This window comes from Penicillium vulpinum (genome assembly GCF_028829585.1).
Source record: "Penicillium vulpinum strain IBT 29486 chromosome Unknown utg000004l_segment0_segment0, whole genome shotgun sequence".
In the NCBI taxonomy this organism is placed as follows: domain Eukaryota; kingdom Fungi; phylum Ascomycota; class Eurotiomycetes; order Eurotiales; family Aspergillaceae; genus Penicillium; species Penicillium vulpinum.
Genome location: NW_026643244.1, coordinates 524,827 through 548,106, shown reverse-complemented (window position 1 = coordinate 548,106; position 23,280 = coordinate 524,827). Strand labels below are relative to the sequence as shown.

The following is a 23,280-nucleotide window of genomic DNA, read 5'->3' as shown; positions in this document are numbered from 1 at the left end:
TTGATTCAAAATCCAGATCGAAGATTGCGATAAATTATTTTTTTCCTTTGCGATAGAGTTGTTTGCATTGTTTGTCTAGAAGCTCCAGATAGTTGCTTACTTAAGATTATCTTTTAGCCCGAGATATAAGGCAGCATATCATCTCTACCAGCTACATTTGTAGTTATCAAGCGCTGGTGGTCAAAGTGTGCCTGCTGTTGCTTTTAAAATAGGAACTGGCCTTGGAGTGAGTTGGTATGGAGAGTCTACTTATTATATCATAACTTTGTTCTGCTTTTTATAACTACATCGTCAACGCTTACAAACATGGAATAGACTTCATCAACCCACCACAATCACAACAATAGTTGGATAGAACGGTCACCTATACCGATCCGCTGAAAGATAGAAGTCATGAAAATACCATGGTGTTATTCTTCCTTGATATGCGTTACATATTTAATGAGTAGCCAGGTAGTCCGTCGTTAAAGCTCACTTGGGGAAGTCCTTTAGAGAAGCTTGAGCATATCAAGCCGTCAATTAGGGGTCAGTGGTCTATATAGCCTTATGTGGCCCTTTATAATTCCAGGGTTGAAAAATATAGGTGGTTACTTACCAATATAGGAGAGTTAGGTATGCTTATAGTCTCCAAAATTGCCGGTTAATGCTAATCGCCCAAAAAGCGCCTGGTAAAAGTTAGTCTGGAGCACAGTATCTTGATGATCAACTGTTCTAGTAAAAAGGCTGCTGAAAATGGCATCAATAGTAGCCGTTTTCGGCGTCCAATTTACCGCCACTGAGCGTTTTGTGTAGAAATAATCGCCCTTGCAGCTGTAAGGCTGCAATAGAAAAGCTTTAAATAATGAATCGAGTCTCGCCATCATCCACCATCATCAATCGCCATCCATGATATATGCAGCCAAGAGAGCAGCAGGGGGTATGGGAACAGAAATAAAAAACGCCAATGTGAGAAATCATGATAGTTTCACGTGGTTTTGCACGTCTGAGTGGCAAGGCTGCAGTTTCGGCAGTTTAGCTTCCCATTCATCAACAAGCCTCGATACTTCCTTGAAAGAAACAGGCTTCATAAGGAAAAGATCCACCCCCGAGTCCAAGGCCCTGCACTCATCGCGTGAACTGCTGAGTCCTGTCAAAGCGATGATTGTTGCTGGAATACAGCCATCCCGCTCGTTCTCAATTGCGCGAATGGCGCGCGTCGCCTCAAACCCGTCCATAACTGGCATAGACATGTCCATGAAAATAAGATCGTATCCCTGCAACATTCTTTCAAACGCATCGACGGCTACTTTGCCATTCTCGGCTTTATCCAGGACCACAACTTTTCGTTTTGTCATGAAAGTCATCATGAGGTGAAGGTTGATGCTGTTGTCATCTACTACTAAGACCCGGGGTCTCCTTTTGCTCCCGGGCGAAGCGATAACATGATCTGAGTTGCTAGTGGAAGGTCGAGTGGATGAAGAAGATGGAGTATTGGCGGAATCAGTTCTCCCGGACAGTGTACGACCAGCGCTGTCAGTACACGATGCCAACAAAGAAGCGCTATGCTCCAGGGGATCAGTGGCGTAATTACTGGACTCTGGCATGGGAATTGATGGTTTAGAATCTGGTGATCGTAGATTTCCTGACGAGTGGTTGGAATCGTCAATCGGTAAAGTCGAGACCGCAAGAGCAGGTCGTTCTGGAAGTACTACTTTTTTCTGAGAATTTTGCGGATTCGACGGAGAGGTTTTCGGTGTCGTATCAAGACAGTTCAAAATACCGCGGGAAAGTTTTCGTGGACCGCAAGGTCCATGGAGAATTGCCACAGAGTCAGCCAGATGCGACCATTGTTCCCTAGGATCACCGTAGTTGCCTATCTCGCTGCAAAATACGAGCAGACTTGGTATTTCCGTTGGGAAATGCTGCATTTCTTTTGCAGACAAATCCCTTTCATCCGCAAACAGAATATCAATAGGTTCATTGGCTGACAGAGGAACGAGCTGTAGACCATACCAATCCGTGATATATCGAGCTATGGAAGCCCAGAAATGGTGCTTGCTAACCTGGGATGGATCGATTCCCCAGATAGCAGCACGCTTCCCACTACAGTCAACACGTCGGAGTTGAGAAGATGCTGCAAGTATATTTTGCTCCGAATTTTCCTTATGAGACGTTGATTTTGGGCTTTCCTCTCCCACAAGACGTTCGAGAGGAAGTAACACCTTGACAGTAGTGCCTTCACCCTGTCGACTTCGAATGTTAATTTTCCCGTGGAGAGTTTTCACAATGCCGCGAACAATTGATAGACCGAGACCAGTGCCTACTGACAGCGGATCTTCTTGTGAGAACGGAGTGAACAGGTGCTTCCGAAGATATTCCTTCGAGATGCCCTTTCCCGTATCTGAGATGGTCAATGTCACTATATCTTCGAGACCCTGGCGCCGAGAGCGCCCTTTGGAGCGCTCAGTCGCCTCCATGCAGACAGAGATTCGTCCCTTTTTGGTATACTTCAGTGCATTACCAAGAATATTCATAATTAAGCGCCTCAGCGACCCCGGCTGGACTCTGTACATCCAGTCATTATCAGGAATGTCAACAACAACGTCCACTTCTGAAACGGGACCAACTTGGCTGTCATCTTTTGCTAACTCGGAAAGCGATTTTGACGACACATCCGTGGGGTGATTGGTGGACGTTGCTGACCTCTGTATATGCGAATGGCCCAAGCACACGCTGTCTATAACATCCTCTGTCAAGAGGGCCACATCTGTCAAGACCAGTGTATCCAGGCTGGGCACAGTTTCCTCGGAGAGTTTGGGTTTCCACGGATCTTTTCCACGCTTGAAGGCTTTCTTGTGTCTTTCTAACGACATGATTTTGCTGAAATCTAAAACTTGGTTCATTGTATCCAAGAGAGTTCGGCCACATGCATTAATCGTATCAAGCAGGGTCTCCTGGAACTGGTCCAATGTAGTACTTCCCAAAAACTCGGCTGCAGCCAAGACACCATGCAACGGGCTGCGGAGTTCGTGTGAGATGCTGCTTATAAAATCCCCCTTTTGGCGGTCTGCGATCACTGATTGAACACGGCTGTACTCGGTCATAATAGATGATCCGAAGGCAAATACAGAGCTCAGATCAATGGTAGGACTGAAAACTCGCGTTGACCGGGGAGTCCAACAAAAACACCCAGCAAACCACTGGGAATCGGTGGCATTCCACAGTGGGACAAACATGACTTGAGATGCCTCGGGGAAGAATTCGTTCAGTCTTCTGGTCTCTGAAACTTTGGACTTTTTCCTTTGTTCCCGAGACTCGTCGGTTAACTGATCCTCCGAAGTTGAAAATGTCCCATCGCGGTGGAATGACCAAAGTTTCCCTTTAGGATAGCGATGCGTCAACTGTTTCAGGAAGCTATTGTCAAGATTGACAGCTGGATCTGATAATGTAGAGCTTGAATGGTATGAGAATGGATCATTTCTGGTGGACAGCGCAAGAATAGGAGCAGGATTTGTGGATTCAGAAGAGGTATGACCAGCTGCAACATCTTCGGAAGAGTTGTCACTAGCCTCCAAGAACATGACGCCACCAGCACCGTCTAAGTCTAGACTTTGTCGTAAGAGGTTTGCAGCACGTGGGAAAAGCCAGTGGTTGCTACTCGAGGAGTCCCCCGAATCACTATCATCATGTGGCAAACTTTGCAACGATGCCGTTAGACTAGCAGGATCAAATATGTCATTCCGGTTGGAATCTGGGCTCGAAGCTCGTGCGTCGCCAGTTTGAGACGCATTTCCTGTCCCAGACAGTTCCGAGTGATATTCCGGTCTATTACTTTGAGAGCTTGTAGATCGGTTACCTTTCAGGTGAGGTGATTCCCACTGAGCCGGACCCTGTGCCGTGCTGTTTGACCGAGACGACATGTGAGCGTTGCTGGGAAAACTAGAGTTGCCGTCAACGAAAAGATGGAGACCACGCGATAGCCGTGAGGCGCGTCGCCCTTCTGTAGCTTGACGGCTAACCAATAAATAGTCCATTACCAACTCTGCCAATTTTCCTAATGTATCCTTTTCAATATCAGATAGCCCCTGGCGGGGTTCAGAATCTAATACAAACAGACATCCCAAATTGATACCGCTATCACTGGTGAGGGGCGTCCCGGCATAAAAACGAGAGTGTGGCTCTTTTGACACAAAAGGCAATCCTCTGAATCGTTCTTCCTTTTGAAGATCGTTGACAACTAAAAATGAATACAATCCATGTTCGTTATTTGAGTCTTGTGCCACTGTTTCCTGTTTGAAGAAATATGTGTCAATATGTAACAAGTCGCAATAGTTCAAAGATTGGCTTACCTGACATATATTCCAAGACTCTGATAATGTCGACGTTCCAGCGAAGAGTTTATCTCCTTCTCCAACAGACGACTTCGAACTTCGAAGATTGGTGTTTCTAGTGGCTTCAGCCAATATGAACTGAGAGTCGGTGTTCAACACACTTTGGAAAAAGTCAGATCAGGGTCTATACTAGAGCAGGAAGGTAAATGTACGTAATAAAAGCACGCTGTGCATTCAGGCGTAGAGCTGCCAGTTGTGCAAAAGAAGTCAAAGTTGTATTTGGGCTTGACGGAGAGCTGCTTTCAACAAAACTTGTCTCTGAGTCAGAGGGATCCGGTACAAAAGGGGTCGTCACTCTTGAAAAATCTGCTATCGAGGCCACATGCTCATCAAATTCAAGAGGTGTTGCATTAAGCGCCGCTGGGTTTCTCGGGTGGAAATATCGATATACCTCGCGTGTCTGACGGTCCGCCTCGTAGTCCGCACTCTGGCTAGATGAATTTTCCATGGCCCCCAAAGCCACAATATAATATGGAATAATTAATATGGGGGTGAGAGGTCTACCAGACGCAGGCTAAAGGAGTTTGGGGTTATGATACCTAGCTAAAGCCCTGGAGATGTCCTCCACGTACGTCACTGCACGTGACTTCCCGTTTGTGACGATCGGTGGTGGGTTATTGGTAGAGAGAGCTCGCTAAAGTAACTCGGAGAACTTGAGATGATAGGTCAAACGCGGCAGTGTTAGTTCGAGATACACATTATTGATGCGTATGACCTGACAATTTGGGAAACCCGTTTTTATTTTAGACCAGACTTCAGGGGTCCAGGACTAACTACATATGTAGCCAGGGGATTACATCCATGGATAATATGATACAGTAACCTTGGAAGAATGGCGATATTGCATGGTCACAAGTAGATGAACTAATTAGATGCACAACATTTGACAGGCAGAAGGGATGATGTCGTGAGAGCCAGCTTGCTTTCGTCGCGTGTGAAAATTCTCATGTGAGCGATCATGCCAAAGACAAAAAAAAAGACGGGCTGAAGAAGAGAGTATCTGCCGGGTTGTAAAAAGAGACTCGGGGTATTATGCAAAAGAGATCAGATGACAGAAACGCCAGAACGCTGGAGTCCAAATAGAGAAGTGGAGAACAAAAGAGTGATGTTGGTAGGCCATGGGCGATGCTTCAAAAGGTTCTGTAGCAACTCCTAGGATCTGTGTCCGGGGCCTAGACCATCAACGGGGGAAACGACTAAAGCATTGACAACATGGCCAGTCTTCCACCCCTGATCAACGAGCGGTTCACGCTCATTCAGCAAGTGACCCAGGTAAGCGATTCGAACGCGCCTATTATCTTCGAGCTAAACAGCAAATCAGCAATAATCCACAATCATCAATAACAAAAAACAAACCTGAGCTTCTTGATGCACTTTCCTCGCCAAGAAGCCAACAGTCTGACCCTTGTTAATAGAAAGCAGTATATCTGGACCTCCACGGTCACTCAAACGAGCAAGCACGCGGATTAAGTCCCGCTCACTCGTCTTCCCCTTCTCATCACGGCGGCGTTCAATATCTTGTGAAATCAACTCGTCCCCAGAAGCATCATCCGTAGCAAGTTTACCATCCGAGATCGCCCCAGTATCCAGCTCCTCCTCATATCCAGCAGGACCGCCATCTTCACTAGCCGTCCGCGAAGACGAGGGAACTATATTCTCCGGGTCACTAACAACACATTGCGGAATCCTGTAAAGCGCCCCCTGCTCATCATAGCAACCTTCACAAAGATCCCCAGTGGGAATAGTAATCCCCGCAGCATCGATAATACTTTGCGCAGTAACTAAGTCACCGCTGCGAATCAGCGATATCGCCGTCGAAAGAGCAGCCCATATTTCCGGCCTGCCGGTGACGCGTGTCTCGAAGAACTCGGCACGCTCGCGGTCGAGCTGCGCGCGTGTCCATGTCCGTCGCTTGCTACGCCATACATGGTTGCGCACTGGCTGGTTGTAATGCTCGTTTAGAGGGAGATTGGGGGCGCGCCGTGTTCGTTGCCCTGGCTGTGTAGAGCGATTGCTGGTATCCCTTGTGGCTGTTGGATGTGAGGCGTGTTCTTGGGTGTGGGGAGATTGATCGTCGACATTACGCGACAGCACAGACGCGCAACAGCCCTGTATTGAAGGAATTGTCAGTTATGATTATGGGGCCGGGGCTTTAAGTCGTGTGACATTCGATAGTCGATGCCAAGCAATGTGACTAGTCTTAATGATATATGTATGGATTCTGGGGTTCGGGATCAGGGGTTGGATTCTTACCATCTTGCTTGCAACCAAAGAGCTCCATATGAGGGGGAGAGTAGTTTGAAGAGGGGGGCTGCGTGGAGCAGTTGGTCAACGCTCTAAAGCGACTTAACTAGCTTTGGAGATCCTCAAGGCTAAGCACAGACCTACTGAGCAAGGAGGCGAAAGAAGGTAGTTTTCAAAGGAAAAGGAATAGAAACAAAAATGGAAAAGTAACAAAAACAAAAAGAAACAAGTGTACATTCCACGATTTCTCCCATTCTCGCAATCTAATACCACTGGGATGACTCCAGCAGTCACACAGTGATCTACAGAGCACAATTGCTCAATTCGTACAGAGTACAGGGCTAGAACTAAAAAAAAATACATGAATTCATTGGATTGTACAAATGGGCCCAATTCTAGTCATCTTCGTCGTCACTCCCAAAGATAGCTTTGAAAACGGCATCGCCGGGCCGCTCTGCCTCCAGGGCATCATTGCGCTCAGGTTCAACAACTAGCGGTGGTGCCGCATTAGCAGGCTGACCACTTGCAGATGGATCAAGGCCCTCTGCTGTTGGTAGATAACCTAACGAGTCTATGAGAAGCTGATTCATGATATCCTGCGACACTAATTGCCTTGGGCCAGTATCAGCTTGGAATCCAGCGGACTGGAAACGAGTGCCAGGCCCAGAACTCGAGGCTCCAGGTCGCTCGCCGGGCTCAAGTTGCACATTCTCCGGTGGTTTGACGTTGAACCGCTTGCATAGAAGACGAGATGGGTAAAATGGGACTGTGCTTCGTGTCATTGGGCCGAACATGCCAACTTTGGCAGCCGCTACTGCAGGATCGTCTGGCTTTGCAGCGGGTCTGCTGAGTCCAGATTCTGCAGAGTCAGGAGCATCCGAGACAATCTTGGGCGCGGTGGACGATGATGTAAATCGGGATGCCATAACTCCGGACATGGGTTTGAAGACCTCTGCAGCTCGGCAAAATTCCTGCATCTCTATAACCCATTCATCGGTGCTGGATCCTTCCACCCGTTCTGGGAGGGTAGAGCGAGTCCCGGCACTGACTTCAAGGAATATTTGGTAGCGTTCACGCTTTTTCTCGTCTTCTTGGTAAGGCATCCACCCACTAACGGCCCGAGCTAGAGCTTGGGCGGCAATCTGTTTGTCGAGTTTTGGCACAAGGCCCCAAAGATCTTTGCGCCTTTGCGACTCAGGGACTTCATATCCTTTGGGTGCCTTTTCTCCTAAAGCAGGAGGTAAATTGGCATTGCCGGTAAGCTTGGCAATCTTCTCTCGGGCCTCAGGGGTCATGTAATCAAAGACAGACTTCCCAGGCAGTTGAGCCTCGCCCAGAAGTGCTGCTCTAGACGTAGGATTAAGCGACGAGGCTTTTGCGGCGTCAGCTGTAGAGACATAATTCGATTGGTCCCTTTTTTTTGACGAGATTTCTTTGGCTGATTTCCAGCCCTCGGGTATCACAGGAGGCTCGTATTTTTTGTCTGAAATCGACAAACCCGTGATGCCATCGGCAAGAATGAATCCATCAAGCGGTAGGCGCCCGTCGCGGCACTTTCTGAAGCCTCCAATTCCGCGTGATGCCGCCACCTTCTTCGATATGAACACGGGTTTTAAATTCAAGAGTGGGTTAGATGACGCGATTGTTGGTTCTGGTTTAACCTTTTTCTTTTTCTTCTTGTCCCCTCCGATGGTCTTGTTATATGATATCTGTGGTCCCAGGGAATAAGGATCCTCATCGTCCGACCCAGTATCATTCAGAGGGCCAACCCCGAGTCCTCCCCGCCGTGAAACATTCGGCTTTGGGGGCTGATTTTTCCCTTGAATGGCTAATCGCCCCCCAAAAAACGAATCTGATTCCTCGGTATCTGGGATGGACTGCAGGGCATTGTGGGACTCTAGGCGCGATTCGCCTTCAAACCCAAGACCCTTGCGGTCGGTCTTGCGAACGAAGGCAACCATAGGTGGGTTTTCAGGAGCAAAAAGGTATGTTTCCCCCGCATCGCCACCTGGGGCAGAGCTTTCATCCAGATTGGCCTTGCGTCGCACCTTAGGCCCGATTCCTTGACCTTCGCGCCAACCCATCTTTTTCAAGAGCTTCACTCCCATAGTTTCTCCACTAGTTTTTAGTATATCCATGAGTCCTGCTCTGCGCGTAGCATCTCGCTTGGTCGAGCCGAAGCCGGCGAATTCATCGGCGGTCTGTAATTGTCTGGCTTCCTCCTGTTCTCTCAAGTCATCCGCGTCCATAAAATCCTCGGGTCGTTTCTCTTCGACCTTCTGGGCACGGTTCTGGCGCGATGAGACAAAGGTTGAGGGGGTCCATCCTTCTTTTGAGCCGACGGAGTTGAAGTATCTAGAAGACGTCAGTGGTTATCCTTCCAAGGGTCATTGAGTCTTGGGGCTACTCACCCCGCGCTAAATCCACCGGTGAAGGCGCCATGAAGACGTTTGCTCCCATGTTCATCCCTCACCTCCTGCTTCCATATTGGCACAAAGGAGCCATCATCACGAACCCCCTCGTCGAGTGGTGGTAACGGGGTTCCATAGAAGGCGTATGGGGATTGCTCTGCTTGAAGATCGGCCTCCAGCGCGGTGCGAGAACGTTTTAGGGCCATAATTTTCGGATGGGACAGTCACCCATGAGGAGTTATTGATCACGTCATTTGCATGGGAGAAATTGTGCGTGTTGAAAGAAGTTGTAATGAAGATCTTGTGAGAGTCGCACAGCTCTTACCAGCTCTTGGCTGCGGGTTTGTGCCTGAGGCCCCAAAGAAAATGCTCTAGCTTACATAAGGGCTGACTCAGTAACATCTCACCGCCCGGCCCGAAGAAAATAACCCTAATTTATTCTAATAATGCTTAGTATAATACTAGTATGTTATAGATCAAGTCTTGGAATGTTCATTATTCTCTAATGCATAAAATAAGTAAAAATAAATGTTAGAATATTTCCAAACATGTAATTTCTAAGGTTATTAATCTCTCGTAATCCTTGGCAGATCAAAGCGCCGGCCGTGTCCGAATCAAATTGGACTCGGCCATCTACGCCGAGAGTTCCTGATTGGGCAACTGGGCCACGTTCCTTTGATCCTTTTGATCAACCCCTTTTTAACATGATCTACAAATTCTATACAAAATTGCCGACAAGCTACTCTGTACGGAGTATATATTGCTCTGATAGGTCGCCTATAGTTCTCCTAAAATATTACATGTATTTTTGATTAAAAGACCAGCCAAGAACTCTATTAGTATGGTGTTTGTTTCGTAAAAACCCTTGGCGTTTTGGAAAAGGCTTTAGACACTTGGGAGACTAAGGGCCTGATGGCGGCTCTTTGGTTTTCTCTTTCCTTCTTCCCCCTCCTCAACTCCTAAATGTTCATTACAATCATGTCCTTTTGCGCGTCCTTTTCATAGCCTTCGTGCTTTGGCCTTTTCAATCCTGTTCAAAATCGTCGAAATTTAGTGTACGGCTGGAACTTAGCTCCCGGATTTTGGGAACCATTCTCAATGTTGGTCCAATTCCCTCGGAGTCGCAGGTCAATCTACCTGGTACTGGCCTGCGCAGCAACCTCCATATGCTTTATCAACCTCCTATTCCTCAACCATGGTATCGACAACTCCGTGATCCGCCTCCCTAATCTGAGTTTCTTCACCGCAACAACGAGCCCCGTAATCGGACAATACGCGCAAGATGGACACCCCATCGTCGACCTGATGGGGGAAGCGAATCGACAATGGCTGGAATATGATAATAATCGCTCGACGAGTTTCCGCCAAACAGTCACCAAATACCGTGAGACAAATGGACGACACCCACCTCCCGGTTTTAAGGAATGGTACATGTTCGCACGCAAAAAGAAGGCGCATAACATGGACGACTTTCAGCAGATTACGGGGGATCTGCGACCTTTCTGGGCGGTTGCACCAACGGAAATACGACAGATGGCAGCCAAGCTACAATCCAGTGACGGGATTGCAGGTTTGCAAATCCGTAATAAGAAGGTCGTTTACTCCCCCGTTGAAGGATGGAGAATTGAAACACTGAGGAAGTCAATTAATCGCATTGTTCGATATCTTCCGGACATGGATATTGCACTTAATATTATGGATCAGCCACGAGTCATGGTTTCATTCGAGGATACCCAGGAATACCTTCGCATCGAAGCCCTCAGCAGAGGCTTACACAGCGATGCGCAGGATAAATTCACGCCAGGCATGAACTATCTGTATAATAAAGATCCCAGCATCGAAGAGGGCGTTGACCCATCCTGGTTCTCGATCGCTGGAAAGCGATACATGGACTTCGCGAAAGATTCCTGTAGCCCTCATTCTCCCGCTCGGAATGACAATATTACTGTAGAGGATGCCGATAAGCTATACAAATCACCTTCGGGTGGGTTTGTCACTAACTTCACTGCTTCCTCTGATCTTTGCACCGTCGGTCCCGTTCTCGGGGGGAATCACGGGTTTTTATTCTCGGCCTCCAGCAACCTTATCACAAAGAAACTGATCCCAGTCTTCAGCGAATGCAAGGTTAGCGTGAACAACGACATCCTTTTCCCTGCAAATATGTATTTTATGGACGACAAGCGGTACGTGTACAATTCGCGACACGACTACGGGTGGAAAGACAAATCGGACACTCTTATCTGGCGTGGTGTCACCTCCGGCGGTGTTCAACTTGCAGATAACTGGCAGCATATGCACCGCCAACGCTTTGTGCATATTACCAATTCCACTGATATGAAATCAGAGACGGTTTCCATCCTCTCCGAGAGCAGCCTGGGGCAGTATCATACCTACCCTAGTTTCTCCCCAAGCAACTTTTCATTGGACTACTTTGATGTCGGTTTCACTGAGGCTTGGGGCTGCATCCCGGATTGCTCCTTCTACGACGATATTTGGACCTACAAAGAGCCCAAGGATTTCAGCGAGCAGTTCAAGGCAAAATACCTCGTCGACATTGATGGCCACAGCTTCTCCGGTCGGTGGCGCGCCTTTCAGCTCAGCAAATCCCTAGGGATCAAGGCCACTATTTTCCGAGAATGGCATGACTCCCGGCTATTTCCCTGGCGTCATTTCGTCCCTATGGACAATCGCTACGATGACCTGTACGGACTAATGACATACTTCCTCGGTCTTGACTCACCAGGATCCCCAATTAGCGAGCCATACCTTCAGAAGCATGACTTTGAGGCCGAGGTGATCGCATCTCAAAGCCGGGAATGGGCGCACCACGCGCTGCGGAACGAAGATCTTGACATCTATCTCTATCTCCTTCTTCTCGAGTACGGACGCATCATTGACGACAATCGCGATACCATTGGGTACAGTGGTGATGGAAGTGAGCTGGACCACTTTGACGATCAATATCCTTTTTCTCCGGCGATAAAAAATATCGTCAAACCTCCTCCCGCGAACACTGACGAACAATAATTTCTCTACATATACCATTTCCGTTCTATTTCTGTTAATATTTTTGCCTTTCGGGCTGGCTGCTTTTGCATTTCGGAGTATCTATTCATGTCTGAATGACTAACTACATTTTTATCTCGTCGGTGTCATTCCGCACATCTGTTTATTGACTTGCAGTGACTAATGTCGTTCTGTGTAATTTATGAGAGGAAATGAAGAGTAATTGAAATCTATTGCCGATATATATATTTTCGGGTGCAGTAGTCCCTCCTAAATGAAACAATGAAAAAACCCGAATTCTAGAAACAATCTATTCGATATGAAGGATATAAATCCATTCCAGCATTCAATGCAATGTTGAAGTATTCCATCACAACTTTATATGCCAATAGATGCCGAAGAATTTAGTGACATGGATCCACCAAAGGCCCGCAATCCGGTCATATAGCCAACAACTGAATCTCCACACATCAACTAGCATCATTGGTCTAGTGGTAGAATTCGTCGTTGCCATCGACGAGGCCCGTGTTCGATTCACGGATGATGCACAACAATTTTTTTTAATTTTTTTTTGTTATTGTGGTGTTGAATCAAATTCTCTTGTTCAGTGGTTTTTTTGGGTGTAGTTTGATGGAGAAGAATGGTCACATGAACAAAAACCATGGGTATGTGTGGTCATATCTATTAATCCCCATATCTCAATTGAAATCGAGAGTATTGTCGATAGTTTGTTCTCGAGATCATCGATTTTGGAATCTGAATTCAATGATGAAATAATATATTAAACGAACCAGTAGAAATGTTTTGAGCAGAGATTGTTCTATTAAGTAGTCCCAATATCATACATACAAAGTAGAACATCATTCTTTCAACCAAGGATCCTCTAGAAGATCTTTAGCAGTCGCTCTCTCATTTGGCATCCAGACCAAAGTCCTGCGCATGAACTCCACAAAGGCAAGAGGTAGACCCATTTGACCTTCTAGCGAATCAAGCATGCCCATCTCAGGAATGGGGACAATTTCCTTCCATCTCCCTGGATAAACAAATTAGCAATAAATCCTGCCACGTACCGAATGTATCAAACATACCCTCTTCATCCCAGAACTCAGCCGCCTTCTCAGGATTGAGCGCCAGAAACGCAGCAGGCGGCGGACCCAACACAGCAATCAGCTCTGTAAAGTGGGCTGCCTCATACATATCGCCGGCTGTGTGGTCGGAATTGAAAAGCCTATTCAGCCCAAGAAGTTCACATGCCTATGTTTCAAAATTAGCATGATGTTAAGAAGAAACCTTTCGAAGTGGAATATAGCCAGAACGCACTGTAAGCCCAACACACCAAATATCAATCGGATAGCTCCACGGTACCTCGAGCACTATCTCAGGCGCGCGAAGTGGCATAGGCATGGCGGGATAATCATACGGCCCAGGCCCGATCCTAGCTTCGCCGAAATCGGAAAGCCGCAGCGGTCCTTGCTTCGGAAGGATTGCCCGCGAGGCATAAATGGTTCGGTCATGCGATACCTGCTTGCGTGCCGACGGGTTGTCCATTTCGGATTCCTCAATATCTTTGAATTTGGAATTCTCGCTGTCACTCCCACATGCTAACAAATTACCGATATGAACATCTATTGAGGGTGAGTAAATAAACCAGTGCGCTAAATACTTGGACATAGGATAATAACTGACCGGTGTGTACAGCCTTGCATTCAGTATGTAGGAAATCTAGGGCCTGGAGTAACTCCGTTAGGATAGATTTGACCATCTCTTCTGGAAATCTTTCCTCTGGCATTGATTGTTTGAGATCGAACAGGCTGATACATGCGGGTTCTTGAACCAGCACGATATGTCGACCGTCCGGGCCAGTGACCGTAAAAGAATCGAAAAACCGCCGAATATTCTCCCTCCCTGGATGATCACTTGACATGTAGGGAGCAATATGCCGATAAAATGGGAGCTCACGGTGATATACCGAGTTATGGATATAGACTTTCAGTGCGACATATTTCTTGTCGCTGCAATAATAAATTATCAGTTATTTATGCAAGATGAAATCGCCTGATCTCGACAAACCTGAGGTCCCTGGCCAACCATGTAGTTGAACAACTGCCCCAGCCTAGCTTTGAACATACTTGATAGCGGTCCTCGAAGATCTCACCGATATATGCTGGATAGTATCGATAGGGGCTGTAGTCGAATAATTGTTCTTCTTCGGCTGGCTGGTCAGCTTCGATGATTGGGAATCCCTCTGTTGGAAAGGAGCGAGGCTGTTCTCTGGTGGAGACAGGGTCCAATGTTGATAATTGTCTCAATTGAAAGATTGCTGTCGTTGGCGAGGCTCCCCTGGAAATGCGATATGTGGGGGCTATCCCTGGCTGTTTTCTGACTATACTCGCATGTAGGCGAGCATTCAAATATCCTCTTACTAAAGCTCGCATTTGATAGGTTGGTACAAAGCTCCAGGGCTGCGAAGTGTGTTGAGGGTGGCACGCGATCGGCGTGTTGTTGGCGGTGCGGCTCTTACCCTTGTATCATCCCGTCTCATGTCTATGAACCCGCCCCCTGTACTTCTTGTTTTTACCCCTCATATCCATAAGCCAACTAAGTACCTAGAATAAAAATTTCTTAGAAACTTAGATAGAAAAAATAACGAAAATAGACACCAGAAAGGTTTCTAAACGAGCACTCTTAGGATGGCTGGAACTTCTTGTTTTGGTTTGTTCCCACAATATACTATATACTCGTTTAGGAATGTTGTGTATTTTTGCTGCATTTGAATTCCTAAATGTAACGTGGACGTGATAAATGGCCAAAAGGGACACCTATATAGATCTAACTATGTATAAAACAGGTCTCGCTGACAAAATAACTAGGCCTATTACATGACCAACAAAACCGTTCAAAGGTGAACCAAGACAGCAATACAGGAGATTACAGAAATGGCGAACATAGAAGTATAGTAAGAAACCGGAGCAGCAGAGACCAAAATACTAGAAGAAGTAGCCACTGGCGCTGACGTTGACGAAGAAGCAACAGAAGACGAGCTAGCCTTAGCCGAAGTAGAAGTCCTACCGGAAGCAACAATTGAGCTCGAGTTCGATGTGCCCAAGTTAGTAGAGGTAGTAGCATTCGTAGCCTTGATGCTCGTATAATCCCCAGTCTTATCGGTGTACTTGTACGCGGAAGCCGGGTTGTAGTTGACGATATTGACCGACTCAACATACATAGAGAAAGGGCCTGCAGTGTAATCAGTCTCGCCGCCAGCCCACTCGATCGTGCCCTCGGAGTTATCAGGGTCGCCGCCGGCCCAGATACCGATGCGGATGCGCATGGGTGTTTGGGGGTAGTTTGTGCCATCGACGGCGTCGGCGTACTCGAGTGTGCGCACGACTTCGCTGTCGAGCAGCCACTCGATGCGCTCTGAGGTCCAGTCGATTGAGTAGGTGTGGAATGTTTCTTCTGGGGTTGAGACGGTGACGGTTGTGGCGCGGTCGTAAGAGGTTGTGTTGCCTTTGCCGAAGTAGTTGGTTTGGATCTCTGTGTCCCAGGTGCTGACTTGTTCCTGTTTTTGGTATTAGCGGTTACTTTTTGGGGGATGGTTGGTGGCTTCAGCTGCCGGTGGCCTTACCCAGTCGATCTCGTCCAGGTCATCGGACTCTAGGATCCAGGTGCTGACAATGCCGGTGCCGTTCGCGGCTCTCATCGTGACGTCGACATGGCCAAAGAAGATGTAGAAGTCACTTTCGATTGTGGGGGCGTCGCCTTGCTCGGAGACAGTGAGCTTGGCGCCGAGGTCGGTACTGGTTACGGTTCCGGAGGTTGTGTTCCAGCGACCTAGAGATCCTGAGGTGAAGTCGGTGTTCAGACGATATTTGTTCAGACCAGCATCTGCTGGGCAAGTCTCTACGAAAGAACTGTTAGTGCTGCTTCGCGGCGAATCACATAAAATAACGCATACTATCCATAGGGTTGCAGCTAGTGGTAGTCTGTGCAACAGCAGTCACAGCCAGGGCGAGAGTAGCCCACTGGGAGTAAGACCTGAGAACCATATTGAAGCTGGTAGAGTAGTAGAGTGAACGAAGGATATAACAGATACACAGAACGATCAACAGAAATTGAGAAAAACGGGCCAATCCCCAGGAATTATAGGAAGTGGGATTTAGCCTCGGAAAATATACCGGAGCACTAGATGTATGAAGATGGGCTCGTTAGTTTTATTCTTAGATGTGCGCTGATATGTCTAACCTTGGAACATCACATCGACCACGACGCAAATATATCTAGCCACGACATCGGGGGATCACGATTGGCTCCGTGGATAGAAACCACAGTGGACCAGGCTTGCGAGACATGTAGACATGTATAATATTGGTGTCAGTTGTAGGCTTGAGATTAATTGGAGATCCACCTGAAAAAAAAGCTTGGATCGAGGATGACGGTGCAGCTTGCGTAGTTGGCCCCAGATGGCTGAGAGCTAGCGGGGGGACTACGTACGCCTGTGAATATTTCCCTCGACTCTAAAATCTTGGAAATTTTAGTCAATATTCTTTCTGTACTCTAATATTTATCGTGCCGAATAAGATATATGCTTAGAATACAAGCAGAAATGGTAAATCTAAAGCAGAGCAGACGGGACCTTCTCATTTTATTATTTTACTAGGGCCCCAAAACACACGAGACTTTTGCAAATATTATACATATATTTTGACAGAATGAACCAAGGAATGTGCAATGACAATGGCGAACGCTCAACTAAGAGGGTCCATCACGAAGCAGCAAGAAAGCCTCGTACTGCTTCCGAGTCATCTTTCGACACGTCTTGCCCCAGTACATCATCGGTACTGTAGTCATAATAGAAGCGAAGCTCAAGACACCGATCGCAATGAAGACCTGCGCAAGACTCTGCGCATCCAGCCAATTCTGGGCAGTGAATGTGAAAATACAACCAATAGTGTTGTTGATGACAGAGACACCGACCATGCCCTCCAACACCATATCCGGGTACGCATCCATGAGATACGCCATGCTAAGATCACCTGCGCAACCCCAGCCAAAACCAATCAATCCCAGTCCAACATATGGTCGATGCCAGTCCCAGCCTTTATCCGAGCCGATCCCGAATAGCATGAGGCCAGCAGGGCCGATAAACGCAACAGGCAGCAGAAGCCAGAGACGGTACTCAGCCTCGAATATGCCCTTGTTTCGCTTGGCCATCCACATAACAAAGAAGTCGGAGAACCATCCGCCGTAAATGCAGCCGAGGACCGCACCAATCAAGGTCGGAACGTTCATGATGCCTACTTCGGTGTCGCTGTAGTTCCAGGGCGGCCCGTACCAATTGTCCGCCTCGACGGTGAGGTAGAAGGTCAGCCAGGCATCTTGAGCACCCCATTGGAGGCCCGAGTAGAGGACTGCCGGGAAGGTGAAGACGCGCAGTGTGTGCAACAAGCGACGGAAATACTGCTTGAAGCCCGTCCCGACGAGTGTTGGCGATGGGGTGATCAGAGCGATGCGCTGGAAATATGTGTTTCCTTTTTCCTGGCCGCATTCTTCATCAAGACCACTGTCGGAGAGTGTCGGCTGCACGCTCGCAATAGGCTCATCCTTTTTGTCCAACGGGAGGTCATTCGACGTGCGCTCAGTCTTGCCAGGAGGCGCATCATGTCCGCGAATGGGGTTGTTCCGATCGAAGAATGTTTCCTCCAATGTGAAGTAAAAGACAAAAATCAAGCCCCCAGATATGATAGCAGCAAGCCAGCCCACCCATCTCCACCCCAGTGGAGAGTCAGTGACAAAGCCGGATATCATGGGTCCCATGAATGTACCAATACTCGTGGCAAGAACGTATAATCCCAGTACCATACCTCTTTGATGCTGGAAGAACAAATCGGAAAGAGACAGCTGAGCAAGTGCCTCTGCGCAGGATTCGGAGGCGCCCACGAAAAGTTGGCTCCAGATGTTGTCCCCGACATTTTGGGTGCGGGCGAGCCCGATGGCGCCGATGACGGAAAACACCAGACAAATCAGATACGAGATACGTCTTCCATACAAGAAAGGTGCTGGGCCGAGGAGCAATGTGGTATATCCAATGCCGAGAAACAAGACGCCTGCGGCAGTATTGATCTGCTCCCAGGTGATACCCAGATCAGCGTTCATGCCGTTTCCAGCGTTGCCGGCATCGTTGGCAGTTGCCGCGGTCAGGGCAACAAACACAAGGACTAGAAATGCATGCCAGTAACGTCTCGGTTTGCTCCAATTCAGTGGATCATTTGGAGAATTGGTGGGTGAGGGAATTAATGTGACCTCTCCGTCAACGCAAATGCGCTCGGTGCCATTGAGCAGTAGGTCTTCTTCCATTTCTAAATTCAAAACCGGAATCTGATTAAAGCCCGACCTGACAAGCCAATCATGCTGGAGACATTTTATCCAAGTGTTAGCCTCTATGAGGAAGGGGAAAAAGAAAGAAAAGGGAAAAAAAAATTGGAGAATTGGAGAACAAAAGAATTTTCGATTTCCATGTGGGGCAGGTTAAGCATTTACCACACGAACCTTACATTTAACCTTGTTGACAGAGAAAACTGTATCAATTTAATTGAATGCTTTGTACATAGTATGTATATAAATCGATAATATAGTCGATCCTACCTCTCGACCTAGAGCGAGTTTTCTATTCGTGTTCTAATTCCACTGCGATTTTTTACTAGGATTTTGCCGTAAACGTAGTCTTCGTAAACCAGATTGTAGCTCTCACTCCTTATAAAGCGCTAGCCTAAGTGTAGAATTCCACTCTTCAATTATCGCTTTAATACTTTCTTTTCGGCGGTAGTCTCCGGAAGCTAATAGTGGCAAGGACCCTTCTTACTATAAGGAAAGTTGCACAGACCTATACGTCGTTGGGTTAACCCTCCGCTTAGCCTCCTCATCGTTTCTTTTATGACTGGCCACTGACTTTCGATGTGATTTGTCTGTATAAAGAGGGGGAAGAGGGTTGAAAGAGGGAAATCTACCACTTTTGCGGGGCATTAGAGCCTGTATGAATGTAGTCTGCGCAAAAGTAAAGCCACTTGTTATAAGTAACACAAGAAACGTACGAATTATTAACTATAAATATTACTCTTCAACTACCGGCAAAGCTTGATGTGGAACAGGATTATGCTTGAATGTGGGATTAGAGGCAAGCTTCTCAACGCGGACCCCTGCGTTTCATTAGCTTGGAAACATTCTGAATAAAGAAAATATTAATCAATATACTAACAAATATTTCAACTGAGAGATCCCCTCAGATAGAGTCCACCTGTTGTGAACATCTTCGGTAAAATGACCCGCAACCCGCTTAAGAGTTCCCGCAAAGGGGCTGTTCCCAGCGTTTAACGCAATCTCCGCCAAAAGCTTTCCACGGGCCCAAATGTCATTCAACCAACGTATTTGGAATGGAAGGTCAATAGGTGATATTTCATCCCGTATCTCTGGAGCATGGTATTCATACATTACTCCGCCGATCCCGCTGATATCAATAAGCACCGCATTGCCATCATCATCGAGAACAATATTAGAAGGCTTAATACCTATATGAGTTTTCCCTGCACGGTGAATACCCTAATACGCTGCTCATCTGTAACACGTTGTAAAGAGCCACCGCTATAGTACTCTTGTAGAATACCGCTGATAACCATCTGTTCGGTACTATTTTAGGAGGTCGTATAAGGGTTATTGAATACTGCAATACCAGCTGGCTAAAAAATCCCGACTACGCGTTTAAATTGTTCTAGATTCTCTAGTTCTTGTTGTATAATATCCGAATCGTATATTTGGTAAAAGGAAGCTTAAGAATATATGTATAGTCTTCTGTCGCCTTTGTATAAAACGCGGAACACCAAATCGGTGAATTCGTCCTCTTCTATCAGTTCGGCGACATTGACAGCACGAAAAGACGGAAATTGGAGAGATCTAGAGCTCCCATCTATAGATCATGCATTTCCCATCTCGTAGGCTTTCTTAAGTAAAACCGAGGCAGGATTGGAAAATATAGTACGGCATTCGATTAGCATTAGTTCCTTGGAAGAGGTGGAGTTGATCAAACTTCTAGAAGTCGATCCGTCAACACTAGTCCACAATTCGTTAGATGAAATCTAGGACAATGAACAGCCCTAAGGTAAGGGCTATCAAACGTTCCACGTGAGCTACCTATTGGGATAGAAGTAACTAACCGACGCATTGATGATCTTCGGCTTTTCAAGGTGGTACGGAAGTCTAATCTTCCCGTCAGCCTCTGGTATAATAAGTAACGTAAATGGATTCGTGCAGGAGTCTCCCGCCACTTCGTATTGGAATTTCTGCCTTTCTCCTTATTCTCTTTCATTTGATGTACTTCCTGATGATGCTTATTCTGATCGCGTAGACTATTGAATGAACAATAGATTTGATTTCAGAACTCTCCCCTGCTTCTCGTTCTGTGTGACCAAAAGGCTGCAATGCTAATCCGGGATCCATTTTGGAAAGTCGTCATTGGTAACCCTATCCGTCATCGGTCAGGTGGACTTTATTTTCATGACCTGCACAGGACGTTATCTACTTGGCCCGATTACGGCTATTCGCGGATTCAGTCAAGGCTAAGCGCACCAAATCTCACTCCCGATGCATGGTTCGTTGCAGGTCGATGCGGGCGGAGAAGAATGTGAGTTTAATCAGAGTATTTCTAAGGCTGGGAGGCAGGAATAAGTAAAGTGGATAAAAATGTGTTTCAAAAAAGCCGGTGATAGTAAACCAATACACCCGCAATTTCCCCTCACAGCCTACCGTAGTGTATAATGACCAATATGGACTTTGGTCTTATTGGCTTTGGGAATTTACCGCTCTAGCTCCCGCTTTCTTTAGAGTAATCTATATTGTTATATTAAGTAGACGAGAAGTTGCTATAGATTTATAATGAGGGAGTCATGTGTATAGAAGCTTCCAAAATGGCCGGCCGTTTATGCGACCTCTATACTGAACGATATAGGACTTGGATGATGTGAGCATCAAGTTGATTTAACAACATTATAATTCTGATTCCGCCCCGTTGTATTATTAATGTCGTCTCAGCATGCTTTGAGATGTCTATAAATGCCTGTTTAGACCCACAAACCAATCCATAATTCCCTCATAACTACTTTTCCATTATGATATGTGACTAGAAGTACGTATTAAATTAATTATTACGCTATAGTAAGGTAGAAAACCATGTAGATAGCCAATTTTGTGCTGGCAATAAAAGCCAATAGGACCAAAGTCCCAAGTGGTCACTATGCACCGCGATAACACAGACTTACCCCCCTCAACTTCTGTTCAACATTGTCCTTGTTCAATCATTATTTACTCCAAAACTTCAAACACGAATGTCAACTTGTCAACTCAGAATGGCTCAATCTTTCCATCTCTCTTCTCCTATCACGGGCATTAGTCCCATAGAACCTAGTAATTGTTGCTCCGACCTGGTTGCGCTCGATGTGACTCCGGGGGAGTTGATCGAGGGACACGCAGCGAGGTCGGAGCGCAAGAAGGTGATTGTGGTGGGTGCTGGAGTTTCTGGTCTGCATGCTGCGGCTGTCTTGCACCGCCATGGCTGTGAAGTGGTGGTATTAGAAGCACGCGATCGCATTGGTGGAAGAATCCTGACCAGCCGAAAGGGTGACCATGTCCGAGATATTGGTAAGATAACGATACGAGTCTGAAACATATATCAGAATAGCGGGGAGAGAAAAGGCGATGTGCTAATAGTCAACAAACAGGCGCCGCTTGGATGCATGAAACTTCCCAGAACAGCCTGGTGAATCTCATTCCTCAGCTATCTATCCCATATTATTATGATGATGGCGTTCCTCTGTACTTCACTAGAGAAGGCCGAGCTGGATCCCAGTTCAAAGCTAAGAAAGTCGCAGACGAGTTCGCTGACTACTGCGAGTGGTTCTACGAAACTAATCCGGAGGCCGAGGACCGTCCTGTCCACGAATTTGCGAAAGAGTTTGTCCTCCAACATCAGCTCATCACCGAAGATGAGCGTGATTGGGCTCCGCAGGCTGTCCGCGAGGTCGAGTTGTGGATCGGCACTAGTACCGATCAAGCATCGTCCAAGCACCTCTCTTACTTTATCACCGAGCGCAATCTATATATGAAGGGTGGCTATGATCGCATCGTGAACTGGACTGCAGAGACTCTCCAAAGCGATGAAAGCATCATCAGACTCAACCACGTCGTCGAGAATGTGGAGTGGAGCGAAGACGGAACCGCGCCAACTCGAATCCGATACAAGGATGCTGCTGGAGAAATCGGCTTCGTCGGGGGTGATGCAGTGATCATGACTATTCCACTGGGGGTCTACCACCACAACCTCATCTCATTCAATCCGCCCTTGTCGGGTGACCTCCAAGAAGGCATGGCCAAGTGCAGCTATGGAGCCTTGGGTAAAGTGTTTTTCGAATTTGCCGAAGTCTTCTGGTCAAAGGACAACGACCAGTTCGTCTTCTACCCATCTCCACCAGAGGAATCGGATATTTCCTCCGGATCATCAATGCAGTCCAACCCCAGTATAAACTCCATCGGGGAGAAAGATAATATCCTCAACTACCCCACCGTGACGATCAACCTATGGATTATGACGGGCAGCAAAGAGCTGTGCGTACAGATTGCCGAGCCTTTGACGCAGCGCATCGAGAACATGCAAGATCCAAAGGAGATATATCTATTTTTTGAACCACTTTTCAAAATATTTCGTGCAGAACCTTACAAGGCTTTGCCACGCCTGATCAATGTTGAAACTACACATTGGACGCAGGACCCGCTGGCTGGGTATGGATCCTACTCTGCCGACAAGGTTGGAGATGACCCGCAGCTGCTGGTTGATGCGTTGGAAAACCATAAACTCAGTCGCCTGCAGTTCGCCGGCGAGCATTGTACCCTTGTTGGTAATGGTTGCGTGCATGGCGCTTTCAAGTCGGGTGAAACCGCTGCAACCAATCTGCTCGAGGGCTTTGGCATCCCGTACGATGGTAATGACCTCAATCTGAAATGAAATGCTTGATTCGGGTCCGAGGAGACTTGGGCTGAAGGATCACTTGGTCGCATTTCGGTTATTTATTAGACACACAGTGTCCCTCGGTGGGTGCACTTGGAAATCTTGTGTATTATCTTGATTGATGTCAAATAAATATATACAGCCAAGTTTTGGTAATATATATCCCTGCATATTTCCTGTTGAAAGAATTTTGGTTCTTAGA

At 47.0% G+C, this 23,280-nt stretch overlaps 8 protein-coding genes across 8 annotated transcripts; 2 read left to right on the top strand and 6 right to left on the bottom strand.

The window, feature by feature from the left end:
- Positions 1-953: 953 nt before the first annotated feature.
- On the bottom strand, positions 954-4,818 carry N7479_008758 (hybrid sensor histidine kinase/response regulator; the record flags this gene model as incomplete). Its single annotated transcript, XM_057256451.1, has 3 exons — positions 954-4,268; positions 4,329-4,470; positions 4,523-4,818. 3 exons carry the CDS (start codon positions 4,816-4,818, stop codon positions 954-956), a joined length of 3,753 nt encoding a protein of 1,250 aa, XP_057103909.1.
- Positions 4,819-5,522: 704 nt separating this feature from the next.
- N7479_008757 (uncharacterized protein) lies at positions 5,523-6,651 on the bottom strand (the record flags this gene model as incomplete). Its single annotated transcript, XM_057256450.1, has 3 exons — positions 5,523-5,675; positions 5,727-6,400; positions 6,624-6,651. The coding sequence occupies 3 exons, from the start codon at positions 6,649-6,651 to the stop codon at positions 5,523-5,525; spliced, it is 855 nt and encodes a 284-aa protein (XP_057103908.1).
- Positions 6,652-7,009: 358 nt separating this feature from the next.
- On the bottom strand, positions 7,010-9,231 carry N7479_008756 (uncharacterized protein; the record flags this gene model as incomplete). Its single annotated transcript, XM_057256449.1, has 2 exons — positions 7,010-8,969; positions 9,026-9,231. 2 exons carry the CDS (start codon positions 9,229-9,231, stop codon positions 7,010-7,012), a joined length of 2,166 nt encoding a protein of 721 aa, XP_057103907.1.
- An 892-nt stretch (positions 9,232-10,123) lies between these two features.
- N7479_008755 (Lipopolysaccharide-modifying protein) lies at positions 10,124-12,052 on the top strand (the record flags this gene model as incomplete). The annotated part of the gene is made up of 1 exon (XM_057256448.1): positions 10,124-12,052. One exon carries the CDS (start codon positions 10,124-10,126, stop codon positions 12,050-12,052), a length of 1,929 nt encoding a protein of 642 aa, XP_057103906.1.
- Positions 12,053-12,891: 839 nt separating this feature from the next.
- Positions 12,892-13,955, bottom strand: N7479_008754 (uncharacterized protein; the record flags this gene model as incomplete). The annotated part of the gene is made up of 4 exons (XM_057256447.1): positions 12,892-13,064; positions 13,120-13,285; positions 13,352-13,656; positions 13,718-13,955. The coding sequence occupies 4 exons, from the start codon at positions 13,953-13,955 to the stop codon at positions 12,892-12,894; spliced, it is 882 nt and encodes a 293-aa protein (XP_057103905.1).
- Positions 13,956-14,927: 972 nt separating this feature from the next.
- On the bottom strand, positions 14,928-16,077 carry N7479_008753 (glycoside hydrolase family 16 protein; the record flags this gene model as incomplete). Its single annotated transcript, XM_057256446.1, has 3 exons — positions 14,928-15,590; positions 15,657-15,931; positions 15,987-16,077. The coding sequence occupies 3 exons, from the start codon at positions 16,075-16,077 to the stop codon at positions 14,928-14,930; spliced, it is 1,029 nt and encodes a 342-aa protein (XP_057103904.1).
- Positions 16,078-16,780: 703 nt separating this feature from the next.
- On the bottom strand, positions 16,781-18,385 carry N7479_008752 (Major facilitator superfamily domain general substrate transporter; the record flags this gene model as incomplete). The annotated part of the gene is made up of 1 exon (XM_057256445.1): positions 16,781-18,385. The coding sequence occupies one exon, from the start codon at positions 18,383-18,385 to the stop codon at positions 16,781-16,783; it is 1,605 nt and encodes a 534-aa protein (XP_057103903.1).
- A 3,017-nt stretch (positions 18,386-21,402) lies between these two features.
- Positions 21,403-23,075, top strand: N7479_008751 (flavin monoamine oxidase family protein; the record flags this gene model as incomplete). The annotated part of the gene is made up of 2 exons (XM_057256444.1): positions 21,403-21,715; positions 21,796-23,075. 2 exons carry the CDS (start codon positions 21,403-21,405, stop codon positions 23,073-23,075), a joined length of 1,593 nt encoding a protein of 530 aa, XP_057103902.1.
- Positions 23,076-23,280: the final 205 nt, after the last annotated feature.